Raw genomic sequence first — 22,583 nt, 5'->3', positions numbered from 1 at the left:
GGGGCAGAGCAGGCAGGGGGATTAAGGGGGTGGTTCCCTCACCAGACAGCTACTCCCACTGGAGAGCGTGGGCTGGGATGGGGACAGACCAGACTAAGCAGGGCTACAACACCTGTGCGCCTCATGTGGATTAGATCAGGCAAAAGCCAGGCTGGGCGGATTATTCATACTGGTGCTAGCATAAATTAGAGTGGGTGAGGGATGTTTGGGCTTAGCTGCAGCATCAGCTGGCAGAAGCTGGCACTGGGGGCTAATTTTGTCAATTCAAACCACAGAACCACCCGAAGAGTGCATAAACTGGGATTGAGAGAGACCTGGGAGGGAAATAGTGGGCTCCCCCCTCTTGGGTTACTACTCCCACAGGAGGGCATGAAAACTAGGACAAGGGCTGGTGTGGCTAGACAGAGAGGCACTCAACAACATCCGTGAGGGCTGGATAGTTGAGCTGGTTAGATGGAACTAAGCTTCAATACCCACTGACAAGTGCCAGAGCCAAACGGGATGGGGGACAGACTGGACTAGTCTCTTACACATACTGGCAAACCAGGGTAGGGGGCGGGCCTGGTGGGGGTTATTGTGGGTCGCTCCGACTAGGCTGCAGCTCCCACTGGTTGATGTGAGGGCCAAGTACGTGCTGGGCAGAACCAGGCTGGACTGCAACACCCATTGGTTCCAGTGGAAGTCGGGACTGAAAACAGAACCAACCCAGCAATTGCAACCACCAGCTGATCGTGGTGATGGACTGTGCCGGGCCCTGTGCTTGCTAGAACATATAAGAATCTGGTCTGGGAATACCTCAAAGTTTCTTTGGGGATCTCCCCAATTGAAATGCCGGACTCAGAACACTAGCCAAGAAAAGACAGAAGACAGAACAAGTCAATCAACCACCTCAGCTATATGTTGGCAGTGAAACACTGGGCAAATGGAGACTCTATGATGGACTATGTCAATCAGTGAATTCTTTTTTTTTTTTTTTTTTTTTGTGTGTGCAATTTTTTTATTATTATTAATTTCATTGCATAATGTGACACATTTGTTTTTATGCACTGGAATTCCCCCCACCCCTCCCCAAACCCTCCCCCCACCCCCACGGTGGATTACTCCACCTTGTTGCATTTCCATAGTTCAAATTCAGTTGACATTCTTTCATTGGAGGTTTTGACCAATCATAAAGTCCAGCATCTTATTGTCTTGGTAAGTTTTCTTGTTGAGACCATCTCTGGTCTAAAGGTAGAACCAACAGAGTATCATCCCAATCAAGTAAAAAACCCAACATAATATTTACAACCATTTACAACATTATGGCATTAATTGACATGGTATTGATTAACCAATATGTTACTAGAGAAACGCATGTTCTCGGCCACAACCTGTGACTTCCTCATGGACATTTCAATTTTGGTTTATATTTAACCATGTTCTATATACCTTAGAATGGCTATATATTGCTATTCAGCTGTCTCTTGTCTATTTCTATGTTAGTATTTAGCATTTTATAGCATTGAAGCATGATTTTGCTGAACCTGGTTGTTTTTCGGGTAGTCTAACTCTATAACTTTAACAGGACAAATGTCAACAGTTTAGGTGAACGGTTTTGGGAGGGGTGTGCAGAGAAATCCTCAACACCCCAGAGAGGAGTAACTGATCTTTGTGTACCACCCAGTGAGTTATAAGTGCATCCCAGCTGGCCGCTTCCTGTCTGTTTCTAAACTTTCCTAGTTGTTCTCTGTCTATCTATTCTAATTTGTTTGTTCATGTTTGTTTGTTGTGAGGGGTTTCTGGAGCAATCCTGATGGTCCTTACAAAAGAGGGTGGGGACCCAAAGTTGGAAGCAGGCAAGGGCCAGAGAAAGCTCCTCTCCCTAGTTCCGATGGAAGTTTACTGTTCTTCTGTTTCTGCGGACCGCTCAGGGATCCTGGTTGTCGTTCCGATGACCCTGGATCCTTCAAAGGAGGAATTGGGCTTCTTCCATCCCACATTGTAGGTCCAAATGGGAATGGGTGACCTCAGAGTTCTTGGCCTCTGAAGGCACTCCTTTTCCCCCGTAGTCTCCTTGGCGGTAGGGATGTAGTCCTCGGTGGTCGTACTGATAGTCCTTGGTGAGGCTTTGGGAGTCCTGAGGGTTGGGATACAAGCCTCCTCCTGTCCCCCTGCTCCACTCTGGGGTCCCCTCCTGCTCTATGCGTATGACCTCCTGTTAAGAGGTTGTTAGGATTGCTCCTGATTCCCTCCACATGTCTTTGTAGTTTTGCTATTGTCTAATGCTGACTCCAGTCTGCTGTCTATGAGTTACCTGTTATGATCCTGATGGGTTATACTTCCCCCGTCTTCCTCACACCTACTGGGGTGATGTAAGATCTCTCTGCCCTCCCTCCCATTTCCAAGTATCATAGGGCCTTACAAGTTTATTAGGTCTTACAATTCTTGATGCAGATCATAAGCAATCTGACTCATATCGATTGTTGGTTCATTGGCCACCTCACAACGTCCTGTTGCATGAGACACAGGCTGTTTGGGGTTGAAACAATATTACTGTTTTCTGGATTGACTTCATTTCATGACAGCGACATCAATTACCACCACCACAACAACATCAACAACAGAGTATAGCACCCTAATAAAATAATGCGCCTCTGAGTAACCTATACATGCTTAATTAAAAGGAAACACAGAAGTCTTTTGGGAAAAATGATGCCATCGTCTGCTTCATGAGCACATGATGAATTCTAGTGGAAAGAGATTGTTTGGGAGCAATCAGACTGACATAAAAACATTACCGCAGTCTTGTTCAGTCTGTCCAGCCTCTCATTAAACTCTGGAAATTGTTGATGCATTTTGAAGCCAAACTCGACCTGACCAGCCTTCTACCCATCCCAGATAAATACTGGCATATGAACTTCATTTAGCAATCCCACCCCTATCTTGGTTTCGTGTTCATCAGAGGGGTAGTTACCTAGGAGGAAGATGTCCATTATTTCCCTACTAGGACACTCGAGCTCCTGGGTCTTGGTTTGGTTGGTAATTCAATCTGCTTCTAATAGTTCTTATGGGTAATCTCATTCAAACCTTCATGTCTCAGTCCCACTCTTGCCCTAGTGTTTATGTTTACTATTGCTGGGAATCACCAGAAATTCATCTCTGACCGACACAAAGGCTGTCTTATTCAAGAGTGTCAATGGGCAGCTTTTTCTGATCATAAAACTCCATAGCTCGCCGCCGGGCGGCCAGCAGGCAGAGCCTGGCACCATTTGGTGCACTGGCCGCCCGAAGCCAGGGACCCCCTCACTGCCTTGCGGCGGTGGTCTTGGCATGCTGAGTCCTGGTTCTCGGGTCCGGCCTGGTTGGGCCGCTCCCCCAGGGCCGCCCTGAGCCCTGGGGGGCGGCCAGCCGCCTCTAGGTCAGCCAAGGTTCCAGTCCCTCCCCCACTCGCCCCACCTCTAGCCTATGGCCGAGGGGTGGAGCTAGCCCTCTAGCCCGGGTCTGGAGGTTCCCACCTGGCGGGCTTACCCCCAATCAGTGAATTCTTCAACGACCTCACCAAGCTAGGAGTGGCGAAAACGGCAGCGATTCATAACTGGAGAACTATCAAAACCACTTAAGCAAGTATCTCAGAGCATGCCCCTACATCCAGGACTTGGGGTGGGTGGGAAACTGGGTGGGGCTTCTCCCTCAATATCCCCCTTTACCTCAGATACATAAAGGAAACAATATGGAAATAATAGTCTTACCCACTTCCCTATAGCCCTTGAACCTTTCAACCGTAATTAACTATGTAAAGTCAAAATATATAATATATATTAATATATCAAAAATATAATAAAATTTCAAAAAAAAAGAGAAACAGAAAAGACAAGCCTGACACATTCACTATTGACAAAATAGCCAGGGTGTCATGATTCTGACAGGTCTCAACAGGCTGGGCCAATCCCATTAAACAAGGCAGGATGAGATCAAGCGAGAGACACACACGGTCTGGCACTTCATTTGGAAGAATCTTGTGGGCAAAAGAGGAAGAGAAAGTTTAAATGAAGTTCATATGAAAAAAGACCTGAGGCAATGGAGCAAAATCTTGACCCACAGATGTGTTTTGTTTGGCCTACGCAGTGATGGTAAAGGATACCAAGCCAACATTTAAAAACTGGGAGAGTCACACAAAGTCTGGATTTCTGGATTCTTTTGAAAAAAACTGATAGTTCTGACAACTCCATGTCTGCACGCAAACTGACAGCTGTCAAACTGATCTGTGACTGTTCCCTTTGGACAGGACATGCATTCTCCCAGTGGATGTCTGTGGACGCTTACCCAGGTACTTGACCTGATTACTTGCTTGGCTCTCTGGTCATCTGTTTGCACTCTCGATGCAGGAATGATTTCAGGTGACTGCCAACTCAGTAAAAGCCAACAGTGTGATGTGCCTGTCAAAAGTTTCACCAAATCTGGGCCAGTGGCATGGCACAGTAGGCTAAGCTCCCACCTGCAGTGCTAGCATCCCAGCATCCCAGACTCAGGCACCTGTTCCGAGCCCTGGCTGCTCTATTTCCCATCCAGCAACAGAGGATGGCTTAAGTGCTTAGGTCCCTGCACCGAACTGGAAGACCCCGAAATCAGAAATCTTCTTTGCAGAAATGTGTATCTATATAAGAATGTACAATTAATTCCAGGGAGACTTTTTGTACCACCTGCCAGTTCCCAAGCTAATGACTCCAGTCCACACCAAAGGGGTAAACGGTCCAGCGCGGTATGCTCATATACATGTATCTACCCCTGGGAAATGCATTTGAAGAGGGATGCTGACAGACGGCCATCCAGAACACGGTAATCAGAAAGACAGAAAGGTCTGGAAATTATATCACTGAAGATGAAGAAACGAAGAATGGTCAGACCAGAGGGGGAAAAATAACATTTAGAAAGAAACATAATACTTATTTTAAATTTCAGAAGCTATACTAAGGGAAAAGTATTAGGATTACATTGGTACAACTGGCAGAACTCAGATCAACCAAAAGTCACAATGAGGTCAAAGTTACAAGCCCAGTCCAAGAAGGAAGTTTGTTACTACTGAAGTTGTACAAAACTGGAATACTTTGCCCTGTGGACCACAGAAGTAATAGGAATGGAAGCTCAGAGATGTTATACAAGGCTTCCTGAACTGGGCAGAAGGCTGTATTATACCTACATAACGTTTTTTTTCCAATTCAGCATTTTGGGGAGTTTTTCCAACTCAAAGTTGGCAAGTACAACAAGTCTCTTCCCCTCCCAACCTTCTTCTTGCTCTGAACAAAGATCCAGCAGCACTGCAGCCAAGCTTCGCCCATGAGACAGAAACCCCAGGGCTGAGCCACTCTCGGTGATTCAGCACTTACTAGGGAACGGTCAAGGTGTGGTCACTCCAAAACTCTTCCTCTAATTTCCTCTTCTTGCCTCCTTCCCATTGCAGACAGAGAAGTTTAATTTGCAAAGTTGTCAGGTGAACATAGAAAGAAGAGGAAAGAGATAAGCACCTTCCAGGAGACAGCCGGAGATGAGGTGCCTCTTGAAAGCAGAGAGGCGGGGATACCGCGTTGGCCTCTTTCTACCTTCCTTCAAGCTGTCCAGTTTAATTCTTGGGAAGCTGCACATATTTTTATAGCCTATGGTGTGATGTGCTGTGTTAAACTGAATTCATCTACAAAATTTCAAAAATATGGGCATTTGGGCCCAGCGCTGTGGCCTAGCAGCAAGAGTCCTCGCCACGCATGCGCCAGGATCTGATATGGGTGCTGGTTCGTGTCCCAGTTGCTTCACTTCCCATCCAGCTCCCTGCTTGTGGCCTGGGAAAGCAGTCGAGGATGGCCCAATGCTTTAGAATCCTGCACCCGCGTGGGAGACCTGGAGGAAGTTCCTGGCTCCTGGCTCCGGATCGGCGCAGCACTGGCCGTTGCGCTCACTTGAGGAGTGATTCAAAGGCGGGAAGATCTTCCTCTCTATCTCTCCTGCTATCTGTATATCAGACTTTCCAATAAAAATAAGTACATCTTTTTTAAAAAGTGGGCATTTAATGAAAGGTTTTGGCTGATGACTTCAGCAGATAAAAACGGGGAGGTCTCAGTGCCTACTAACTTTTCAAGAGCATCACAATCGGGTGAGAACGGACCACTGTCCAGACCAACTCAAGCTGCCATCCCCTCCCCCGCCACCAGGAGGGGCCAACAAGCCATGACTCCCAGAATGTTCAGCAGAGTGCTAAGCAAGTAGATGATACTGCAAAAATTTTAAGAAACAACTTTTCCATGTTTTCCACTTCTGAAGTATCCCCTCTCTCCACCAAGTAATTTCTGAGTCAGATACATGGCTTTCCAAAAAAGATTTTTTAGTTTAAAAATGTCTTTTAAGATATATTGAGAGGCTGGTACGACGTCAAAGCCTCCTTCACTTGCGCCAATATCCCATACAGACAATGGTTCATGTCCCAGCTGCTCCACTTCTGATCCAGCTCCCTGCTTGTGGCTTGGGGGGAAGCAGGGAACAGATACACTGGCCATGCACTAAAAACTTTCCCCTTGTCCATGCAGATTAAAAAGCACATCCGTTTGGGCTGATGGTGAGCAAGGCTTCCTTCTATCTGTCCTGCCACTTTGCTGCTGAGTATTCCTCAGAAGGTCGAGAAACTCCCAAGGAACACTTTCCCTGTGTTTCAGGGAAAAGGGTAACATGGGGCCTCTTGATGTATAAACTCAGTATTTTGGAACATCCATAATTCTCCCAAGTATATGCCAGTCACATAGAAACTCCCTTCAGCAAACCACCAGCAGCCAGCCAAGGCTCAGAGGAAAGCTTTCATCTCTAAAAGGTGACAAGGACAGGACCCAAAAAGCTCTCTGGAAGCAAAAGAAAAAAAAAGCCATTTCAGCTTGCATTACAAACCGTTGGAAAAAGACAGATGGCGGGGATGACAGGAAAAGCAATTATTTCTTCTGGGTTTCCTTTCTGTCTGGGTTCTAAGGAGACGAATACAAAATTCCATCACAGATTGAAATGCTATCTAAACATTCTTGAGAATGTGGTCTCGCTCTCTGAAATATGACCTGTTCTGCTGCAGCAACCTGTAACCTATTAATACGCGAAGGTGGGGGATCCCAACATTCCTGCAGCCTGTCTGGCCCAGGCTTGACAATCCCAAGCTGCCACTTGGTGACCCGCAGATCAGAACGTAAATAACTGCAAGACAGAGATCCATGGGACGTGACCCAAGGAGGAGTCCTCCTGAATGATTCACTACCATTTCACATTCTTGGGACTGTAAATACCTGAGACTTTCCTCAGTATTTGAAAGTGTCTGGTGTGCTGCTCAAAATGAAGGCTGAATCACACAGAAACAGTTATGTTATTCCAAACTATAGTAAACTGGGGCTAACCATGCACCAATCAAGCTTTAAACCAATTTAAAGGAGGCCACACAGTAATCAAAATGCTCTGATACAGTAAATGACTTTTACAACTAACAAGCCATCTTGCAGAGACCAAATACTCAACATAGGTGAGTATGATGTCGTTTTGCATGTAGTTTGGTGTCTTACACATAGATAAGAAACACACAGCTGGGCCCGGCGCTGTGGCCTAGCAGCTAAAGTCCTCACCTTGAACGCGCTGGAATCCCATGTGGGCGCTGGTTCTAATCCTGGCAGCTCCACTTCCTATCCAGCTCCCTGCTTGTGGCCTGGGAAAGCAGTCGAGGATGGCCCAAAGCCTTGGGACCCTGAACCCTCATGGGAGACCTGGAGGAGGTTCCTGGCTCCCGGCTTTGGATTGGCACAGCACCGGCCGTTGTGGCCACTTGGGGAGTGAATCATTGGACGGAAGATCTTCCTCTCTGTCTCTCCTCCTCTCTGTCTCTCCTCCTCTCTGTATATCTGACTTTGCAATAAAAATAAATAAATCTTAAAAAAAAAAAAAAAGAAACACACAGTTCTGTCAAGGAGCTTAGAATTAGCTGAAGGGACAGGATGGTAACTCACGGGGAAAAATACAAGTCCAGGGTTATGGGGTTTAAAGGCAGAGATCACCCATCTGAGAGGACACTGTAGCCATCTGGGGCATGCAAACCAGAGGAGTTCTAAGTCACACACAGTTCTGAAATTGATTTCTTTGGCATATGCACACAAGGTAAACAGAGTCCCACAAAAGCAGCTGCAATTGAGGTGCCCTAAAACCCGTGATCTTTTGAAATACAACTATCAAGAGAAAGAAAGCAAAAAGAAAACACTTCAATACAATAAGTGTGAGTGGGGCCGGAGCTGTGGCATACCTGTGGCATAGCAAGTTAATATGGGCACTGGGTTGAATCCTGGCTGCTCCACTTCTGACTGTTCTGTGTTCCGAGCTGGGAACCAGGAACTACATCCAGGTCTCCCAGGATGATAGCCCAATTACTTGGGCAATCGCCACTGCAAAGTGTGCATTATCAAGAAGCTGAAATCAGGAGCTGGAGCTGGGAAGTGCACTCAGCCACTCTTACACAGGATGCAGGCGTCCTAACTGTGGCTTAACAGCTAGGCCAGTCACTCTGTATTACTTCACAGAGCCCCATTTCCAGGGTCTCATCTGCCAGCCACATAGCACTTCCTGGGGGACCCTAACAGACAAAAACACACAGTGAGAACGAGGTACCCTGTGAGAGACCAGAAAACAGGACCCGACTCATGGATCTAGCAGACCGACAAAGAAACACTGATGATGACAACAACAGGACTACTAGGAGGGGAAGTACAGGCAGTCATGAGCTTCAGGAGAGGAAACTGGATAAAACTGAAAACGTCAAAGAAAGAGGCTCGGGCCACCCTGAGCCACCAGTGGCGGGAAGAGGCCTACTGAAGACCAGTGGAATCCTCGAGGGATGATACCCCTTTTCTTCACCCCAAATCTCGACAGCAGAATGAACGCTGTCATAAACTAACTACACTAAAATATGTCCAGGAGGACAAATAATAGAACTGAAGATATTACAATGTCACCCCTGACCTAGCTGAATTGGTACTGAAAAGGGAAAAGATGACTAAAAAAGGCACACTCAGCATTTCTGTTAGGATAGCAATTTCTGAAATATGATGCCTCCACAGAGGAACAGATTCCGAAAGCAAAGGAAAATGGTTAACGGATACCAGATGGCCCCGGTTACTGAAGCAGAGCTCCCTCCCACACGCTCTCTTCCCCCTTCGTTCCCTTCCAACAGCCTTGCTTAGCGGGACCCAAACAAATCTACACTGCACACAAAGGCAGGTGTGAGGAACCACTGCTCTCTCAGATGACTATCTCTTGTAGCAACAAAGGAAAAGTCAAACCCTAACAACAAAACAGTAATCTTATTTAGCCACGAGATACAAAGAAACGAGGCCATGGGAGATGCCTGACACTTCACTTCTCTCATTTGGGTCTGCCTGCCCATCACCCTGGGTGATCCTGGGTTCACTACCCAGGGCTGGCCTGGATAGCCCACACTCTTGCTATGAGAATGTAAGCCCTGTGTGTTTTCTGCTGTAACTGGGACAGATCAGTAAAAACGTGCTTTGCAAGAAGGCAGATCAGCAGCATGGTCAGCTGGCCATGGGTCCTGAGGACACCAGGGGAGTGTAATTTAGCACAGAGGAATCGGTTACTTACCTGCCTGCCATCCTGCCCCACGTTTGTCTGACCTCTCACAACAGTTCGAATATTGTCATCCAGTCTCCTAAGAAAACAGTGGGAAAATACAAATCATTCAAATTGTCTTTACAAAGTTAGTAAACTGTCCATGAACCTCTGTGGACTGCACCTACTTACGCAGAAAAACCAAAGTCTGAACGATAAAAGGAAAGACTGGGGCCCAACCCACAGCAGGCAGCAACAACAGTGCCAGCAGACCAGAGCAGACCAGTGGCTTGTATGTTTCAAAAAAGGCCTCAAGCAGGGAAGCCCCCTCCCTGCCCTCTGCCAGCGTGGCAACTTAGTGGCTACAGTCCTCGCCACGCATGCACCAGGATCCGATATGCGTGCTGGTTCAAGTCCCAGCTGCTCCACTTCCCATCCAGCTCTCTGCTTGTGGCCTGGGAAAGCAATCAAGGATGGCCCAATACTTCGGGAACCTGCACCCATATGGAAGACCCAGAGGAGACTCCTGGCTCCTGGCTTCAGATGGGCCCAGCTCTGTTGTGGCCACCCGGGGAGTGAACCAGTGGATGCAAGCTCTTCCTCTCTGTATCTCCTCTCTGTATCTCTGTCTTTCCAATAAAATTAGATAAATACTTAAAAAAAAAAGCCTCGGTTCACAGTAATCCTCAGTACCCCGGGAGCGAGCAAACCTGTGGCACTTTTCATGGAGTCAGGAATGACCAAGCTGTAGAAACTAGCAGAACAGATCAGGGAATTCAAATTGCCCCACACCATATACCTCCCTCAATAACTTCCTCAGAGACCTGAAGAGGGACATGGAGCCAGGGTGATGCATGAGTTCAGTGCTTCCCCTCTGGTCTCTGACCACACAGTCCATGGGTGGGACAGGCCCTTGCTCCTGGCCTGGGCTCAGTGGGGACAGCCTCAACCAAAGCCACTTACACCAGAAAAGCTGCATCACTCACTTGACAAATCCATTTAGAGTATGGAAGAAACAGAGTAGAAAACAGTAGTTAGCTGGTGGGTTGGTTTGGGTTTTTTTTGTTTGTTTGTTTTTGCTGTTGTTGCTGCTGTTGTTTGATCATAGGAGATTTCCATTTCTGTCCCCCTGAACGCATTAGTGGTGTCTGCTGGGACTGTCCCAGCTAAGGTCTGCCGCAACAAAAGGAAGCTTTTCTGTGCTTCCTAAGGCATAGTGGAACAATGTGTTCCTACAGTTAAAGCTATCTCACTGAAAGATACAGTGATGTTCAAAACAAAAACAAAACAAAAAACACCAAAAAAACCCCAAAACTTCCTGGATTCAAAAGTAATGCCTTTCCGTATCAAAAGTTAAAAACAAACAAAAATCCCTCATAATTGTTTTTGAAGTAATGACCTGTTTCTATAATCAGCAGATCCTTAGTACTAATCATGTGTTGAAACTAGAAATCTAAATGCAGACAAGCAGCTGTTGGGCGAGAAGGACACCTGATGACCAGCCTGGACAATGGCATCCTGCACTAGCTGCCATGTGCAGCACTGGGTCATTATCCAAAGCCAAGGCAGACGTGACACTGTCAGCTGGGATGGAAACCAGGCAAGACATGTGTATGTCCCTTTATCTAGACCTTGGGGACATAGAAAACAAAGGAATATTCACGAGGGATAGAAAAACATTTTTTAAACAAATGTATTCGCCACTTGAATCTGGGCTGCTGCCACAAAGACAGAAAGAACAGGGATTGTTCATTCACATCCTGGTACAAATGTACAGAACAGCAGCGAGGGGCCGGCACCACGGATTGATTAGCTAATCCTCCGCCTCGCAGTGCCAGCATCCGACATGGACATTGCTCAAGCCAGCTGCTCCACCGCCGGCTCTCTGCGAGTGAGCTGGGAAAGCAGTGCAGGATGGCCCCAGGCCTTGGGGCCTGGCACCCACACAGGGGAACTGGAAGAAGCTCCTGTGTCAGATCAGATCAGTTTCCGCTGTTGCAGCCTTTTAAGGAGAGAGGCAGTAGATGGAGGATCTGTCTGTCTTTCCTTCCCTCCATAAATCTGACTCTCCAATAAAAACAAATAAATCTTTTTTTTTTAAGCAGCAAGTAGATACAGCAAAAGCAAACAAAAAACAATTAAAGAATCTTTTGTCTCCTTTTGTGATTAGCTGCACCTGTTTTAAATAAATTCTATCTGTTATAGCTTCTTTCCCCTTCTACAAGTAATTGCTGACTAGCCAAAGAATCAAGTCTCTTACCAAAAGGCTCATATAAAAACTTAGAAAAAAATCATTATTTTCCAAAAAGCTACCATCTACAGAAAACCTGAGATTCTAAAGTCCTCACAAACATAAAGCATGATTCAGAATGTGATAAGTTAAATCAACAATACTTTTCACAAAACTCACATGGTATTTACTTACCTGATTTTCAGTCTTATTTTGTTCACAACTTCATCTATGTTTGCCAGAGACTACAAGAAAAAAAAAAATGCCCAGCTGTCACTTCACTTCATGAAACTTTTTTTTAAAAAAAACAGGCAAATGGGGCCCGGTAGCATGGCCTAGCGGCTAAAGTCCTCGCCTTGAACACACCGGGATCCCATATGGGCGCCGGTTCTAATCCCAGAAGCTCCACTTCCCATCCAGCTCCCTGCTTGTGGCCTGGGAAAGCAGTTGAGGACGGCCTAAAGCCTTGGGACCCTGCACCCGCGTGGGAGACCTGGAAGAGGTTCCTAGGATCGGCGCAGCACCGGCCATTGTGGTCACTTGGGGAGTGAACCATTGGACGGAAGATCTTCCTCTCTGTCTCTCCTCCTCTCTGTATATCTGACTTTGTAATAAAAATAAATAAATCTTTAAAAAAAAAACCAGAGAAATGACAAGCTATATAGGCTATTTATAAAATCTTTAAAAAAATTGAATTACATGGTATGATACAATTTTAACTTTTTTTAAAAAAGAAGAAACCAGTAGTTGGCAGCTATTGCCAAATGTGGCCCAGCCCTCACTCTTCATACATGATGTCTTGTTGGGATCTGGCCAGGAGGACACATGAGGTATATGCTGGTGACGCTCATACTGGAGCTACAGTGACAGAGCTTGGTAGTCTGACAGGCACAGGATGGCCCACAAAACCTACACTTAAAAATAATTTGAGCATGTTTCTCTCTTTAACAGATTTATTTATTTGAAAGATAGGGTTACAGAGGGAGGAGAGAGGCATAGGGAAAGGAGAGCAGCAAAAGGTGCAGTGGTTCAGCAGCTAAATCCTCGCCTTGCAGGTGCTGGGATCCCACATGGGCACTGGGTTGTGTCCTAACGGTTCCACTTCCCTGCTTGTGTCCTGGGAAAACAGTAGAAAATGTCCGTAAGCCTTGGGATCCTGTGCCCGCCTGGGAGACCCAAAAGAAGCTCCTGGCTCCTGGCTTCAGATTGGCTCAGCTCCAGCTGTTGTAGCCACTTGGGCAGTAAACCAGCGGACAGAAGATCACTGTCTCTCCTTGTCTCTGTAAATCTTCCTTTCCAATAAAGATAAATACACTTTTAAATAAATAAACAAATAAAAGAAAGTGGACCAGTCAGAACTCGAACCGGCATCCACATGGATGCTGGCCCTGTACAATGGTGGATTAATGCACAATGCTACTGCAATGGTCCCCTATTATTGTTAATATTCGTGTTATATTGTATTTTGTATTATTATTGTATTATATAAAGTTCTGCAGACCCCCGATATACAAGATTGTGACAGAGCCACACAATACAGTAACATACAACAACACTGAAAAGGGACTGGTGTAGTGCACTGTGGGTTAAGCCACCGCCTGTAACCCTGGAATACCATAGGAGCTCCACTGTGCATCCTGGCTGCTCCACTTCAGATCCAGCTCCCTGCTGATACGCTTGAGAAAGCAGTGAAAGATGGTGCAGGATGGGGAGTTAACTAGTGAACGAAGGATATTTTTCTCTGTCTCCCCTCTCTAACTCTGCCTTACAATTAAATGAAAATAAATCTTAAAAAAAAAAAACCCTGACAAATCTAGCATGTTCCATGAAAAAAAAAAAAAAACCCAGACACAAGAGCACATTCTACATGATTTTCCTGATGTACTTCAGAAACCAGGTGAACCAAATGCCAGGACAGTGGTTCTTTGCTGAGGCAGCGCCATGGAGTGGTGAGAAAGGCTTTCTGAAGGTGTCTAACAAATGTTTTAGTTCTTGATGTGGCTTGTTATTTGTGAAAATTCAGTTTTACACTTAAGACTGGTGTACTTTTCTATATTATGTTGCACTTTCAAGAATAAGTACACTTATTCATTTGTTTTACATTAAAAAATTATCTAAGAGATCAAGAGGGAGAGAGACGGTGAGCCTGTACGACAGCTGAGTTCGCCTGAGTCCACAGCAGGCCAGGATGAGGGCAGGGACCTGCAGCTAGGCACCAGAGCTCATCTGGGGGCAGCCAGCTGTCTGCGTCATTCCCTGGTTCCTCCCAGGATATGTTATAGCAGGATGTTAGAATCAGGAACTGGAGCCAGGAACTGAGCCCACATACTCTGATGTAGGGTGTAGGAATCCTAGGCAGTGTCTTAATTACCATGCCTAATGCCCACCCTAGTAAATTTATTATATATGTGTGTGTATACGTATGTATGTATATAAATATATCCATGAGAAAAAAGTCTGGATGGATACAGTCATATAAGGGTAATTCAAAAAGTTTGTGGAAAATACATATTATGAAAAAAAAGTATGAGTGCATTTAAAAATTTTTTACCAAAATGACTTTTTTAAAATTGATAATAATAATTTTTTTAAAGGCACAGAAATAAAGGCTGATTCACTTCCCTAATGTCCATGGTGCGCCCTGGACCAAAGCAGAGGAGCCAATAATTCAATCCGGGTCTCCCAAGTGGGTGGCCAGAAACCCATCACCTGAGCCACCATCATGGCCTTCCAGGAGCTGCATTAGTCAGGAGTAGAGGCAGATATCAAACTCAGATATTCTGATATGGGAAGAGTTTCACAACCAGCATCTTAACCACAAGGCCAAATGCCTGTGTTAAACTTATATTTTAATTCCACCGGACTTTTGAAATACTTTCATAGTAGTTACAATCTTCATTAATAGCTGTAAATCTATGAAATCAATATTGCTAGTTAAAACCAGCAACGAATTTCAGATTTAGTCTTTCTGCCTATTGGTATTTTCTACTTATTCCACATAGACTATACACTACCGCAGTAATTAAATATATATATTTTTAAGATGACAAAGCCATTAAAAGACCACAGCAGGGAATTCATGAGAAAATGTGAGGAAATGGTACCCCCTAGTGGAGGAGAAGAGGTACAATTTCACAGCACCATTTTAACTCAGGTTTAACTTATCAAACACAATTTTATGAAACTCACTCTCTGTCTCTCAATAAATATTTTCCTGCAGAAATAATTGGGGATGGTACAGGAAGTGTGGTTATAAATTTATTCTGCTAAGAAGGAGGCCAGGGGCCCTCAGGAGCAGTTCTAGTAAGAGAAAGTGGGCAGGAGTATTTGAGAAGTCCCACTGGGCCATTCAACCTCATCACCACTCTGGCGAAGCCAGTGGTTATTGAGGACCTTCAGAAAACCGAGACCAGACTAAAGTAACAATCATGTTATAAAACAGAAGCTGATTTAAATTAGCAACCCAATTCAGTGGGATTCAACCCAAACCAATTCTGTCAAGTCTTTTACTTTAAAACCGAATTGGGAGGCCCAGCATGGTAGCATAGTGACAAAAGTCCTTGCCTTGCAATTTGCGTCCCAGCAACCCCACTTCCCATCCAGCTCCCTGCTTGTGGCCTGGGAAAGCAGTCGAGGATGGATCAAAGCCTTGGGACCCTGCACCCGCGTGGGAGACCTGGAAGAGGTTCCTAGTTCCTGGCTTCGGATTGGTGCAGCTTTGGCCATTGCAGCCACTTTGGGAGTGAACCAGCAGATGGAAGATCTTTCTGTTTCTCCTTCTCTCTGTATATCTGACTTTCAAATAATAATAAGTGAATCTTTAAAAAAAAATAAAAGGAAATTATGTCCCTTAATCCTGCCGGGCCTATGAGGCATCGCCTACTCCTTTACCTTAGAATGGCCAGACGACTTGCCTAAGCAGCACCGCTGGATGGGGCTGGTCTGTCTGCATCCAAGGCCTCGACATCTCCCAATCTGCCATGCTACCTCACAATGCAGCGGGTCTCCTTTATGTTTCTAAGTTTAATTCATTTGAAAAGCAGAGACATGGGGACAGACAGATAACTTCCATGTGCTACTTCCCAGAGGGGCTGGGCCAAGCTGAAGCTGGGAAATTGGAATTTAGTCTAGTGTCCCACGTGGGTGACAGGGAGATAACTGCTTGAGCCATCCCCTATGGCCTCCTCACACGTGCACGAGCAGGAAGCTGGCTGGATTGGATGTGGAGCTGGAACTCCAACCCAGACACTCTGATGTGGATGGGGGCGGGCCAGGCAAGGTCTTAACCGCTGTACCAAACACCTACCCTTGCAATGGCTCTCGAGCTTCTAGGTGGCCCCAAACACAACATGATCCTTCCTGGAAGTTAGTGCTGGGTACGGCAGGGAGCCCTCCTGAGGCTGAGGCTGCCACCTAGGATGGGGGAAAGACCCAGCGGAATCCAAATTGGCCATGGTAAGTGGAGGTGGTACAGGCCCTCTGAGAATCACCCACCTCACGTAGTTGTAATAAGGTTGTATAGTTTTAATTTTAAAATGTTTTAATTACTGAAAAGTTTTTTCTGAGTTTAATGACAATCCAGGCTGATTGTAGAAAATAATTCACAGTACACTTCCAGGAGTTGTAATCATTATGGCATTTATGGTTCTTCCTATGAAAATATATGACTTTCTAGTAATAAAAAGAAAAAACTTTTGACTTTTTTTTGACTTTTTCAAATCAATTTGGATCCTGATTTTTTTTTTTAATTTAATGATTCAGATCCACAGCATTTGGTGATGGTGAGCGTTGTTGAACATGCTTTTTTAACTGCTCCAAAAAACTCCCTTTTCAAAGTTTCTGGTGGTGCTGGTTCTTTCGAAATTCCAAGCACTGGGTACAGAGGCTTATCAGGCTAACACTCCACCTGCAGCGCCAGCATCCCATTTGGGTGCAGGTTTGAGTCCCAGCTGCTCTACTTCGATCCTGCTCCCTGCTTATGGCCTGGGAGAGCAGTGGAGGATGGCTCAGGTTCTGGGGACCACGCACCCTTTGGAAGACATGGAAGAAGCTCCTGGTTTCAGATCAGCTCAGTTTTGGCCACTGCAGCCATTTAAAGGGCGAACCAGAGGATGTAAGATCTCTCCCTCTCCGTCTCTCTCTGTAAATCTGCCTCTCAGATAAAATGAAATAAACCTTTTTAAAAATTTCATCTAGTTTCCCTTAGCCATGAAGATATGACAAATTCTTATCTTCAATTTACTATCATACACACGCGTGCACTCTTTCACACCCTTTTCCACAGAGTGATACCAACTACATTAATTCTTTAGCCGCTAGGCCACACCACCGGGCCCCAACTACATTTATTCCTGAGATATTTATATCTGCTTGAAACAATCCGAATTCATGATTAACCACTCTTTACTGCAAGTCGTTGGAGGGTTTTTGCTCAGGATCTAGTGACAGTTCACAGAAGTGATAAGCTATGCCATCATCTGCCATGACTTTGAACGAACTGCGGCCAAGTGTAACTTAGGACCAGAGAAATCAAGGTATCCTTGGGTCATCAATTTTCTGTCACTCTAACAAACGTCACTGTATTATCCTGAGCATTAGACCACTTATGCCAAGACATGTAACTGAATCAGTAAAAGAGCAAATGTCCTGTGTCACTTTCAGAAGTTGATACACACACTAGGAGTGGGAGTGTAGCCTGAAGGTTAAGATTCTTGTGTTGGGGCCTGGCACAATGGCTTAATTGGCTAATCCTCCACCTCCAATGGCCAGGATCCCATATGGACCGGTTCGTATCCCGACTACACTTCCCATCCAGCTCCTTGCTTGTTGTCTGGGAAAGCAGTGGAAGATGGTTTAAAGCTTTGGGACCCTGCACCTGTGTGAGAGACCCGGAGGAGGCTCCTGGCTCCTGGTTTCAGATGGGTTCAGATCAGCTGTTGTAGCCATTTGGAGAGTGAATCACTGGATGAAAGATTTTTCTGTCTTTCCTTCTCTGTAAATCTGATTTTCCAATTTAAAAAATAAATTAAAAAAATAAAGACTCTTGTGTGTTATACCAGAGTGCCAGGATTGCACGCACAGCTCCAGCTCCAGCTTTCTGCTGATGTGGACTCCAGGAATGTATTCCTGGCTCCTGGCTTGGCCTGGCCCAGCCCAACTGTGGCAAGCATACGGAGAGTGAATCAGAGGATGAAGAACTCCTTCTCTGTCTCGTGTGTGTATGTGTGTGTGTGCAAGCACGTGTTTTTAAATACATAAAAAATAAGTAAATAAAAACTGGGGCCAGTACTATGGGGTAGCACGTTGGGCTGGCTCCTGCTGCACCAGCATCCCGTAGGAGTGCTGGTCAGATCCCCACTGCTCCCGTCGGATCCAGCTCCCTGCACATGTGCTTGGGAAAGCAGCAGTGAATGGCCCATGTCCTTGGGTCCCTGCATCCACATGGGAGACCCAGAAGAAGCTCCTGGCTCCTGGCTCTGGCCATCTGGGCCATTTGGAGAGTTAACTAACAGGTAAACAGTGATCTCTCTCTCTCTTCTTCAACCTCCCCCACCCCCACTTCTCTTTCTGTAACTCCTCCTTTCAAATACATAAAATAAAAATTACTAAAAAGTATTTTTTAATTGGATACTAAGCCAAACAAATACACACATCAATGTTTCAGGAAGAGGCGAGAACCTGGTTGTTTTGTATATAATTTTCTTTTTTTTTTTTCTTAAAGATTTATTTATTCTCATTGGGAAGTCAGATATACAGACAGGAGGAGAGACAGAGAGGAAGATGTTTCATCTGATGGTTCACTCCCCAAGCAGCCGCAACAGCTGGAGCTGAGCCAATCTGAAGCCAGGAGCCAGGAGCTTCTTCCAGGTCTCCCATGCGGGTGCTGGATCCCAAGGCTTTGGGCCTTCCTTGACTGCTTTCCCAGGAAAAGGCAGGGAGCTGGATGGGAAGTGGGGCTGCTGGGATTAGAACCAGGGCTCATATGGGATCCCAGACAGGCAAGGCGAGGACTTTAACCACTACGCTATTGTGCCGGGCCCAGTTTCACACATAATTTTCAAATCAGGGGCCAGAGTCACGGCTCAAGTAGCTAATCCTCTGCCTGCAAGCACCAGCATCCCTTGTGGATGCCGGTTCAAGTCCCAGCTGCTCCACTTCCCATTCAGCCCCCTGCTTGTGGCCTGGGAAAGCACCACTTGGGAAAGCCGGAAGAAGCTCCCAGCTCCTGGCTTTCATTCATCCAGCTCAGCTCCAGCTGTTGTGGTCATTTGGGGAGTAATCTAGCAGATGGAAGATTTTTTTACTCTGTCTCTCCTTCTCTCTGTAAATTTGTCTTTCCAATAAAAATAAATCATTCTTTAAAATTAATTTTCAAATAAAATACTTTTTTATTTTGATGGGTCAGCATTCTTGATAAGGTAGAATAAATATTTTCACGGCTTCCATTGCTATCACGATATCAGCTGTTAGCAACTGTCTATCTCTAGGCAGATCCTGGAATTCTTCCTTCACGGAGAATGATGAGTTAGAAAGGCCATCTATGAAACCTCAAGAAAGACAATCACACAGCAGATAATTTTTTCAACTTTATTTTCAAAATGAACAGAAATGGCCTGGGGAGGTAGCCTAGTGGATAAAATTCTCACCACATGGGTGCTAGTTAGTGTCCCAGTGCCCCCGCTTTCCATCCAGCTCCGTTTGTGGCCTGGGAATGTAGTCGAGGATGGCCCAAGGCCTTGGGACCCGGCTCCCACATGGGAGACCTGGAAGAAGCTCCTGGCAACTGGCTTCTGGCTCCTGGCTTTGGAATGGCTTAGCTCCGGCTGTGGAGACCACTTGGGGAATGAATCGGGATGGAAGATCTTTCTCTCTGTCTCTCCTTTTCTCTGTATATCTGACTTTCCAATAAAAAGAAATAAATCTTTTTAAAAAAATGGACAGAAAGAGCTTGCAAATGCCTGCAACAACTGGCACTGGGATGGGGTGAAGACAGGAGACAGAAGCTACTGCTTGAGCATTGGGGACCCCACCACCTGAGCTATCACCTATTGTCTCTCCCGGGGTCCACATGCACCGGAAGCTGGGGTCAGGAGCAACGCTGGGACTCAAACTCAGGCACTTCAGTTATGGATGTGGGTGTACAGGCCAACATCACCAGCTGGGCCACATGATCAGCCCCATAAATGCTTTTTACTACAGCATAATCCATATTGGATCATTTCTGATGGATTTGTTGATTTTTGTTTTTGTCTTCCTCTCCACACTAGACCCTATGAGACCAAGAGCCTGTCTTGTCTACCATTTCCCTGTAGCTTCTAAAACAGTGCCTAGCCCTTAGTACACATTTCATCAGTGACTGTGAAGTCTGACTGAATGAACAGTGAATGAAACCTGCAAGATTCGGCAGAGGAGGCCACCTTCTTTCTGAGGTGTTTACTGTCCCAAGAACTGTACTTTGTTCCTCACCATACCCCTCCAATCCTTTCTTAGGGCACTCACCAGCGTTTCCCTTGGCTTAACCATGAATGCCTTAAGGCATGGGTGGCCTCATTGGTTTTGCACTCTTGGTGCCTGGCGCAGTGGTTGACAACACGTGCCAAGTGTACACGAACAATTTGATCGAACAAATAACTTTATAAAAGAAATATGATGGGCCCGGCGTGATAGCGTAATGGTTAAGGTCCTCGCCTTGGACACACCGGAATACCATATGGGTGCCGATTCTAATCCCGGAAGCTCCACTTCCCATCCAGCTCCCTGCTTGTGGACTGGGAAAGCAGTCAAGGATGGCCCAGGGCCTTGGGACCCTGCACCCGCGTGTGGGAGACCCAGAAAGAACTTCCTGGTTCCTGGTTCCGATCGGCGCAGCACCGTTGGGGGCACTTGGGGAGTAAATCATCGGACAGAGCTTCCTCTCTGTCTCTCCTCCTCTCTGTACATCTGCCTTTCCAATAAAATAAGTAAATTAAAAAAAAAAAAAAAGAAATATGAGGACTCCAGCTGCCGCTCTCCTACCTGCTCCTCCCCCTCCTTATTCATTCGGAAGCAGGGCAGAGGTAGGGCTGCATTCCTGGCACTGCCAGGGATGTTAGCATTCATAACTTCACCTGCTGCACCACAAGCCGCTCCCAACTCTATTCTACCTCTCACTCAAACACCCAAAAGACAATTCTGTAAGAAAGACCCACATGTATAAGCAAAGCGCCCAGCAAAACAAAACAAAACATGGTCTACAGATTTACATCTTGAGATGGGGGTGAAAGTGGGTTTATGATCAGATGAATCCTGACTGCCTTACTTCCATTTCTTCCCATTGTATTATAAAAACTCTTCCTCACTTCCAATTTACTATAGAATTTTTGAGGGGACTCCCACAACCTAAAGGTACAGTTTATAATAACACGCTAATTATACAAAGAATTTCATCGAGCACAGTTTAGCTAACTGCTCCGTTTGATCATGATGGAATTTGATTTGAATATATAGTATAACTCGCCAACCACAACACTCAGGATGAGCGAGAGCCCACGGAAATGAACAAAATCTAGAACTCTACTTACTTGCTCTGTCGGAAATAGGGTATTGATATACTCAACAGCATTGAAATCTGCTCGATCTAAGGGATCCTGACTTGGAAAAACCTAGGTAAAAAGAGAGAATCAAAGTCAAAAATATATTTTATATCATACATATACACAACTTATATTTTTGATTTAAAACAAAATAAACATTTTAAAGCAAGTAACTTAAAAATAACTGCTATCATCCTCCTTTGTTTTATGTATCATTTCTTTTCTCCCTACTAAATGCTAAGTTCCCTAAAGATAAAACCACAGCTTTTTTCATGGTGCAGGATTTCCCCACACAAAAGCTGCTCACAAAACTACATGTTAAAGTAAGCCTTTAGGGGCCAGTGTGATAGCTCAGTTAACTAATCCTCTGCCCGCAAGCACCAGCATCCCATATGTGTCCCAACAGCTCCACTTTCCATCCAGCTCCCCACTTGTGGCCTGGATCAGCAATCGAGGATGGCCAAAAGCTCTGGGACCCTGTACCCATGTGGGAGACCTGGAAGAAGTTACTGGCTGCAGATCAGCTCAGCTCCAGCTATTGCAGCCACTTGGGAAGTGAACCAGCAGAAAGAAGATCTTTCTCTCTGTCTCTCTTTCTCTGTAATTCTGCCTTTCCAATCAACATAAATAAATGTGCAAAATTTTTTTTCCTTAAAAAAAAAAGCAAGCCTTTCATTTTTACAACACCTGTAGTTTCAACATCTGGACACAAGGAAGATAATGTGCAAACGAAAAGTTGCATATCAATAAAATCTCAAGCACAGGAAGAAGTCAGTAGGCACTGTCCACTATTAAACTGATGACAAGGGCATGGTTGTCCCAGGAAAGCCCTGATAACAGACTCAGTAAGAGCTCAGCAACAGAATGCATTAAATACCGAAGCAATTTTATTTCTTCAGACTGTGTCAAGAAATGAACTGGGAAAGCATGAAGCATGGCAGCCACTTGGGACACCCCCTGATCCTCTGACATTGGAAGGGCTAGGGCTGGGGTCCTAACTTGGCTTTCCAACATAACTTCTGCCTCGCGTGCAGCCATGTGCCATCCCCACGAGCCCCTGCTTGAGCCGCTGGCTCCTGACTACGATCAAAAACAACCCTGCCTGTTGTGGACCTTGATGGAGGCAGCAAGTAGATGGGAATCACTCTCAATCTCACCGCCCTCCCTCAGCTCTCCAA

General features: G+C 45.6%; 1 protein-coding gene across 3 annotated transcripts in view; it reads right to left on the bottom strand.

Annotated features, from left to right (window-relative positions):
* The window catches only part of VPS53 (VPS53 subunit of GARP complex), a 164,394-nt gene that overhangs the window by 128,410 nt on the left and 13,401 nt on the right, over positions 1–22,583 (bottom strand). For all 3 annotated transcript variants that reach the window (XR_009246999.1, XM_058676665.1, XM_058676664.1), the window contains exons 2-4: positions 21,394–21,474; positions 12,029–12,078; positions 9,637–9,703 (exon numbers count right to left, since the gene is read on the bottom strand). Coding sequence is in view for 1 of the 3 variants with exons in the window: in XM_058676664.1 (XP_058532647.1) it covers positions 9,637–9,703; positions 12,029–12,078; positions 21,394–21,474 (198 nt within the window). In the remaining 2 variants the exon portion in view is untranslated. The remainder of the gene's footprint in view (positions 1–9,636; positions 9,704–12,028; positions 12,079–21,393; positions 21,475–22,583) is intronic.

This window comes from Ochotona princeps, chromosome 17, assembly GCF_030435755.1.
Source record: "Ochotona princeps isolate mOchPri1 chromosome 17, mOchPri1.hap1, whole genome shotgun sequence".
NCBI classification, from domain to species: domain Eukaryota; kingdom Metazoa; phylum Chordata; class Mammalia; order Lagomorpha; family Ochotonidae; genus Ochotona; species Ochotona princeps.
This window is presented reverse-complemented; position numbering and strand designations above follow the sequence as displayed.